At 44.6% G+C, this 8559-nt stretch overlaps 1 protein-coding gene across 3 annotated transcripts; it reads right to left on the reverse strand.

Moving 5' to 3' along the window:
- Positions 1-192: 192 nt before the first annotated feature.
- LOC112896957 lies at positions 193-4494 on the reverse strand. 3 transcript variants are annotated; one of them, XM_025965093.1, is made up of 8 exons: positions 4260-4494; positions 3120-3188; positions 2968-3029; positions 2795-2884; positions 2592-2713; positions 1906-1986; positions 1099-1153; positions 193-636 (listed from the first exon to the last, which is right to left on the reverse strand). In XM_025965093.1, exons 2-8 carry the CDS (start codon positions 3184-3186, stop codon positions 439-441), a joined length of 675 nt encoding a protein of 224 aa, XP_025820878.1. In that variant the 5' UTR covers positions 3187-3188; positions 4260-4494; the 3' UTR covers positions 193-438. The 3 variants fall into 3 exon arrangements, with proteins under 3 accessions (XP_025820878.1, XP_025820879.1, XP_025820880.1); XM_025965094.1 differs by lacking the exon at positions 4260-4494 and adding an exon at positions 4114-4191; XM_025965095.1 differs by lacking the exon at positions 1906-1986 and having other exon boundaries at positions 4260-4484.
- Between the last annotated feature and the right edge of the window lie 4065 nt (positions 4495-8559).

Below are 8559 nucleotides of genomic sequence, written 5' to 3' on the forward strand. Positions count from 1 at the left end.
CATACACATATTACAATATTGCTACTGACAAATATTGTTTGGTGCAGCCAGACCAAACGCATGCTCAGCTCCAAATCCTTGCTGCGCGAGCTTTGCGTGAGGTATTTTCAGCAGACAATTTCTCAGTCATGATATTTTCAGATTTATAGAGGGTATAAAGTGCGAATTAATTCTTCGAAAAGAAAAGGTACCTAATCAGTTGAACTAACAAAATTCGACAGTCTAGCACCAAAATAATTTCCATACATTATGTTGGTCATTATACATGCTGAAACGGAAGCAGCAACTAGAAAACTGCATACAAGCTTCACTTAATTTCTGTCCACAAGCTTCCGATAACTAAAATATGCGAAACAAACACAACCAAGTTAGATTTCCAGGGGGTTCGTCCTTTCTTCCAAGAAACCAGTGAAGACCTTGCTTGAAGCCTAGTTCAATTCATTGGTTGCCAACATTACGGCCACTATATCCTCTGCCTCGCCTCTGCTGCTGCTGAACACGTCGCTGCTGGTTGAACTGATGCCCAGGGGCAGGATTTGCCTGCTGCTGTGGCACGGTCCTCATGCGTTGCGCCTTCATTTGTGCAAAGAGCGCATCCATTGTCCTTGGTGCTGCCTGGTTCTGCGTCTCTTTGGCCTACAAATAGATAAAGGGCATATTAAGTAATCAGCTGCTGTGACAACACAAGGATAAGAATAATTCAACAAACATTAAACAAGTCAGTTTCATGTAGCAAATTGCAAAAACAAATATGAATCCAAGGATGCACTAGTCATGCAAGTTCCCAGGTCCTGAAACTAGTATGGCTGGTTATGAAGAGGCATTGGGATAATACTACTAGGAAAAGATGGATAAAACTATGTAAAAAAAACTATAATCAATATACATAGGAACATATCACTGAAGTAAAAAGAACTAAATTACAATAGAAATGGTTATCCAAGAGGAGTCACCAAATTGATAAACGATGTGATTATCATCATCTACATCTTAAGTCGATCATGCATCAGCTACAACACACTGGGTAACAATTTACTTTCCCAAGTCAGTTTATCTTATTTACTCTGCTCCAAGGTCAAAATTTGACATAGCCCATACCTTGCCATTCTGAAAAGCATCACCTACAGGCCTCCTCTGCACTAAGGTACTCGTACTGCACCAAAATTAAAACATTAGAGTCATGAGCAGGAGTGCTCAAGTACCAAGAATGATATGCAACGGAGGATGACAACTATTGTTTTCCGAGCATGTATGCTGTTAACTCACCATAACCACTCAAGACAAGGATATACTTTTAAGGCAAGTCAGGGTGTACATACCATACCATAAGTGAAATAAAATCAAACATAAATAAGAAAATGATCATTGCAAATATACAGTGCATCCTCTTGGTTTAAGGCCCTCGACATTCTAGACTGTTTACTTCCACCCAAACTTGAACGCACAAGGTTCAACAATGTCCCAAAGTTGACACAATTTATTGATTGATCGGATCGATAAAACCATTCATCCAGAACCAACAAGGCCACATATGGAATCAATGAAAATAGATTCCATCAGTTGATCTTGAAAAGATAGCATCCATACAGCTCAGCATAGGGAGAACTCTAACAAGACAAATCACGAGATACCATGATTTACTCTTATCCAGTTGAAAAGCAGGCAGGCGTTGCAAATATCTTTGTGGGAACCGGTGAACACTGGGAAGTATATAGCACTTGATGATAGCGTGTGATCAAAATTGGCATGCTGCTACAGATACGGCCAACTTGAATAAGATGAAGCAGCAGAATTTACTCCCCAGATGCATACCACAAATTGGCTTGTGAGCAGCACTACCCTATTCACACTGCATTCATGCAAACAAATAAACACTGAGCAACTGGGCCAGGGAGCAGGTCAAACCAGTTCCATCTCAGGCATACAACTTCCCAGCATCTGGATGACCAGTGGCATAAGATGCTAGTGATTATCACATCTCCTTTCCTACCAAAGTCGACAAACAAAACTAAGGTACCCTCGCAAACAGTTAATGCCAGTCTCCAAAAAAATAGCATTCGTCCAGCAGCTATAGCATGAATTGCATTGCAAATTTGCAATGTCTGGAAGCAGCAGATACATATCCAGGGTGTTCCAGCAGGTTCACAAATTTAACCAGCTCAATCATAGTACAGGCAATTGCCATAACTTTTAGCGAAGCTTTAATGCTCTTAAGTACCATGCAATGAACTATGATCTGCCCAGATTACTTCAACTTCTATTCACCGTATATTTGTAGCAGTTCAACCAAGAAGACAGGCCTTGTGCCACAATATTTGACATTGATTGTTCTTTAAACTTGTATGTGTGTATACCAACGGTATACCAATAGCAGGGAAGTTAAGGCAGTTCCATGCAAACATCAGCATCATAATCATTCTTGGCCAATATAACCCAAGGTGAATGAGTCAACAAATATAACAAGCCCTTGAATGAAGTAAACCTTCTCAAAAGCATTAAGAAAACCATTGTTTACCTGTCCATAACAATTTATTGAGATGAAAACATGGCTAGAAAAGGAACAAGAAAACAACATAGTGATTTGTTGTTACCTTGGCTTGTTCCATCTGCCAGCCTTGTTGCGCATTGGCATGGCAGCAGCCTTCTTTGCAGCCTGCTTTGTGACAGGGAACTGATTTCCACCAAGATTTGACCTCCTTTGTGCAAGAACACCCTAAACACCCACAAGGGAACATTAGAAAATGCAATGTGAAACAAGCTGGAAGACACAATCTAGACTGGCATTGCAACATACTTGTCTAATGGTCGATCTAGATTCCATAAACCGTTGGACCTTGGCATTCCCTTGACTAGAGTTGCCATTCTGGAATGGGCGTTTTTTGATCTGTATAAAAATGAAGGGTAATTAATAAACTTCCACATGGAACACAAATGCAACAGAGTACTCCAATAAGTTAATATGTTTACCGGCTGTCTAGGGGGTTTCTTGCCTCCAGGATTCTTTTTCTTTGACATCTTGATTATATCCTCTGCATAAGCAAAGAAAATATCTGAGGTAAATCAACCCTGAAATATGAATTAATGTAGATAAACAAGAAAAAAATGGTGAAATAGCATACCCAAAGTCATGTCCATCTTTTTCTCGGTAAAAGCAATAGCTTCAGCTGTGAGGGGTAGTGAGTCCATCTCTATATAAACAAATGATATAATTAGAGTTAGAAAACCCTATCACGATTCGGAACAGAAACTATAACAATCTGACACAATATACAGCATGCAACTTAACTAAATAGGTAAGCTTAACACCAGCAAAATTAAGCTTCCAAAAGTTAAACAAAGAGTGGTAATTCCCAGCCAAATAGTCACTTCCAATCCAATTAAAAAGATGCAACAACACAACAGTAGAATTTTTTAAAAGCAAATCCAGCTTCAGTAATTTTAAATACAGACACAACCATAACCGGAATGGCAATGCCCTCATACATGACAACAGCAATTGATAAGGTACGAATGAGAAACAAAACTGAGATAAACAAACACCATAGATCCTTTTTGTCCAAATCTGAACTATGCTCCGAAGGGAAATTTATTGGGAAGGACACCCGACTAAACTAATTACAATACCAAAACCAGGTGCCAACTGCTAGCTTCTAGTTAATTATTTGCCGGAGCGAAAGCTCTAGGGAGTCTGTTTGCTCAGATAGTTAACAGGGTAGCTTGGTAGTCTCTTTAGCCCGGGCACGAATGGAAAAAAAAAACTAACCCCCACCATGGAATCGCCATGTAATTTGGACAGTTTCTATCTTTTTAATACAATGATACACAGTTCTCCTGCATGTTCGAGAAAATAAAAAGCCTAAATAGCCCCTTCTTATGCACAACAACAGTGAAACCAACAAGTTTGCAGGGCAGAACATGCTCTCCAAAACTTAAGAACTAAGTGATACAGACAAAGGAGCAAATATATCTATTCATTCTAAACCTATGCGATTTGCCAACGAAGTGATACAGAACCAAGTGTGGCTGCCTAAGTTTAGCTGTTCACCCAACGTATGCCTCCGGTGCTGTGGCGCGCCTAAGGCTGCGGCGCGTTAGGCAGATAACCAAACACACCTTAAACACGTCGGGCAGCAACAACCGAGTGCGCCCACGCGACCCTACGCCGCAAAGCCCCCCCCCCCCCCTCCCCACGCGGCCAGGCGCCGCCGAGGACCCGTCGATTCGAGAAAGGGGGGAGGGGGAGGGAGGACGGAGCTTACCGGATCCGAGCGGCGGTGCGACAGGGTGGCCGCGCGGCTGCGGCGAGCGATCCCGCGAGGCGCGGTGGGCGGGCGAGCGGGCGGGCGGCCTAGGGCTCGGCGGCCGGAGCGGCCAGCGCGTCGCGGGGAGCTGATGGCGCCGGCCGGATTCGTATGGCCGCGATGAGGTGGAGGTGGAGGTGGAGGTGGGGATTTTTCGTCGAGGAAAGCGTGTGGCTTGTGCCTGGGTGGATATACGCTGCGGCGGTTTGGTTGTGCTGTGCTGATCCCCGAGCTGGACTGGTATTTGTTTAGCTTGGTGGGCCGGGCTGGCTTAGAACTCCACCGTGGTTGTTTAATTACGGAAATGCCGTGCTGGCTAGCAGCCCAAGCACTCTTGTGGGCCGAGGCCGAGCTGTGCACTACCGCAGAGATGAGGAGGGATTTTGTCGAGTTTTTTCTGGAAAAGGTTTAAAAAAAATTAAATTCGAAAAAGAGGTGCCGATTCACAAATGTTTGAAAAATGGGTACCTCCCGCCCGATCAACGGACGGATGGCGTGGGGCCGGGGACCTCCTGCTCATCCAACGGGCGGGAGGTGCCAAAACTTTTTCCGGACCCCTCCCGAGAGCCTCTTCGCGAATAAGAAACTTTTCTTATTCGCGAAGACGCCCCTGAGGTATCCCGCCCGCCCAACGGGCGGGAGGTGCCCTCTTTCTTATTTTTTGTTGGAATTTATGTTTTACAAACTATTTAAAATTCATACTTTTTCAAATACAAGATTTATTTGTGGCAGAACCGCCTGAATTATTCCGGCTCAAATGCGCTAGTCATCGCTATACAGCCGATACTAACTCAACGCACTTCAAACGGAACAACCTATTGGTCTATCGGGTCTCCGCCCGATGCAACCACGGTTCAACACGATCGAAGCAGGTTTACCTCATACGAAGGCGAGTTTACAATCACACAACAGCTCACCAACTTTTAATCCATAGAATATTAAACATTATTACAAACCGTTTCAATCTTAAAGTAATATACAAACATTGTTTAAGACGACAAGCTAAACAACTTGTTCAGGTTCACAGCGGAAGAAAATTTACGCACGACTGCACACATCACGGAGGTTGACACCACGTTCAGCCCGAAACCTGGCGTCATTCCGGAGGGTCACTGCCAGCCGGGGATGGATCCCATTCCACAGACCAGCCAAACGGAACAGAGGTTGGCCATGCAGAACTATCCGTGGGGTTCTCAAGGGTCATACGTGAAAAATTCACTAGCAAGACTGAGTATACTAATACTCAGCAAGACTTACCCGGGATTAGGGTATACTTTGCCCATAACTAGACTCATGAAGGCTTGAAATGGTTCTGGGTTTAATTTCAGCTGAAAAGCAACAAAGAGTATAATCTATTTTCATATTTTAGCTTTCACATTCTAGTCTCATTAACCATTCTAGATAAGTACCTATTCTAGATAAACAAGGTAGAGATTAACATCCATCCAGATTATTCCATAATGATTACTGTTCTTACTCTATGTGGCAGAAGGAATAAGCAGTCTCAATCTCCGCGAGAAACGGACGATTCTGAATCGAATTTCAACCTAACTCACACGCTTGGAACATCCAACGATAGTTCCGAAGCAACCGTTTGCCTTTCATTCCGACTCGTGGAATAGGGCCACCACAAGCGATTGTAGGACCGTACGCACACCAATTGTGCAGGACATACGTCTGTAGCGCGACTATATGACCGTATTCCTGTCCGCTGCGCGGACGTACTCCCGCACATCGGTGCCTGAGAAAAACCAAATTACGAGTGGTGGGAGGTATGTCCACTCCTCGGGCCGATTGGTTACTAGGCTTACCGCTTTACCATATTTCGCGGCATGTGGCTAGTACTTTCAAACGCTTAGCCACCACTACCACACACTGCGACCTTATCAACTTTTATCAACACAAACGGGGTAACCTTCCGAGTCATAATACTACACATGACCCCGTCCACCATCCTTATAGTGATTGCAGAATAGTAAACATTCAACTCCTATGTCGCGCGAGTGACAGGAAATCACCCGACTTCTGCCGGTCCTATTAGTAGAGCATCTATTCGATATGGACTCAGGCACAGTATATAGGTTCCTAGTACCAATGCATCTAGGGTTCCATTTCAACTCCCAGACTTAATGCAAGATATAGTATATACATATAGGATTGCATAAATGAAGTAATTTGAAATACAGAGTTATGCACCGGGGCTTGCCTTCTTGAGTGGGGTTGGGGTCAGGAGTCTCAGAGACTTCCGAACTTTGGTTCGGGGCTTCAGTTAATATCTCGGCGATGCTCGAAGGATCTTCAGAATATCCAAGCTCGGGTCCCTGAACTAGCTCGTAGATTCCATCGTCGAGTGTTGCTGACTCTACATGATATGCAATGATTTAAGTGAGATGGTGCTTGAGTTAAAGATTTTATTTCACGATAAAGTTACAATCCAACAAATTAACAAACATAAACTAATGAAACAAGGGCGGTTTAGTTCTACTATTGGTATTTAATGCCTTGTCATATTAATGGAATTACTTTTAAAGTAATTGGACAAGTTTGATTTTCATTTTAAAAATCATAAAGGTTCTGACCTTGAAATTTTGTGGGTAAGCTTATTTTCAACAATTAAGTTTATTGTGATTTTTTCATAATTTTCTGAAAATAGAAACTAAAGCATTTGAATTTAAATTTAAATTTCAAGTTTAAATTCAAATCCTAAGCAGTCAGAACTATAAATTCTTGAAAATTTAATTATGAACTAATTATCAACCAAATAGGTTATGGTAAAAAGATCTAAACAGAAAAGCTTCAGGAACATGCTTAATTAAATTCAAACCACTTCAATTTGATTTGCAAAAGTTTAAAAGAACTTAAAATAAAAAACAGTACTAATCATGGAATTTTTACACAAGCTTGCTTATGACCTAAAGAGGCTATACACCAAAAATCACAAGAAAATAAGCTGGTATGGAAAAGTTATACACTAGATATTCTTTTTCTAAACTTTGAAATAACTCTGAAAACATTGGGTTTCAAACCAAACTCTACTAATAAAAGTTGTAGAATCTGATTTCTAGTTTCCAACAAAACTGGTTTGATAATTTTTGGAGTTTTCTACAAATTCTTATGGATTTTACAAATTGGCAGCTTTGCCCATATGAAATAACAAAGAAGTTCACAGAGAGGCCCTCGTGTTTTTGCACAAGGGCCCTTAGAACAGGAAAAGAATTTGCAAATGTGCCCTCGCCAGCTCTCGAAGGCGGCCGGCCGGTCTGTCCGGCACGTTCTCGCCGGTGGCGAGGTCTCCGATGGGGAAGGACAGGCCTAGCATGACCTACGGGACAAGTGGTGCCTGTTGGTGGGTGATGTGCTCGAGGAAACTAGGGAGGAGCACGGCTGGCGGCAAGGAGTGGCGGCGGCCGTGACGGCGTGCTTACGTTCCCGGCGAGGGGCCGGCGGACATAGGCAAAGGGGGCGTGCATGAGCATCGTGGAAGAGAGAGGGTGCGATTCCCATACCCAATTTGGTCGGGGGTGGGGCGGAAGGGGATTGTCGACGGTGAGGTGGACCTCGGGCTTCTCCGGCGAGCAGTGGCGCGGGATCGCGTCGATTCCGGCCAGGGGAAGGCGGAGGCTCGACCAAGGCGGGTTGGATGGCGGGCGGGAAAGGAGAGGAAGCTCCTGGGCGCTGGGATTTGGGCGGGAGGGAGCGGCCGCGGAGTATTCCGGCGAGCGCTCGGTGGTCGTCTTAGTGGTCGCGAGGAAGAAGAAAGGTAAAACAGCGGGAAGGATAGGGCTCGGATCAGGCTTTACAGGGGAGCATTGCTTTGTAGAAGAGAGGGAGAGAGAGAGCAGACGCGCTGCTGGCTCAGGTCGACGGGCGGCACCGATGCCCTCGGGCATGCGTGGCGGCCGCTCGGCACCGGCGGCTCGACGTGGTAGGGCGAGGGGGAGCCAGCAGAGGCAGCGCGGGCGGTGGGAGGAGCAGCCAGGCGACACGTAGAACGGGAGAGAGCGGCGCTGGGGCAGCAGAGCCTCGGGAGAACGGCCGGCGAGGGCGGCGGGGGCGGCGCAGAGAAGAAACAGAGGAGTCGGGGCTGGAGGAGGAAGATGAGGACTGATTCGTGATTCTCCAAAAGTGCAGGGACCTCACTGTAATGTCTTGGTAACTTTCTAACCAGAGCTCAAATGGAAATGGACCCAAAATAAAAAGTGTAGGGTTTAACAAAACCTACAACTTTTCTTTAAGGTTCAGTTTCAAAAGAATTAAG

This window comes from Panicum hallii, chromosome 6 (assembly GCF_002211085.1).
Source record: "Panicum hallii strain FIL2 chromosome 6, PHallii_v3.1, whole genome shotgun sequence".
NCBI lineage: Eukaryota > Viridiplantae > Streptophyta > Magnoliopsida > Poales > Poaceae > Panicum > Panicum hallii.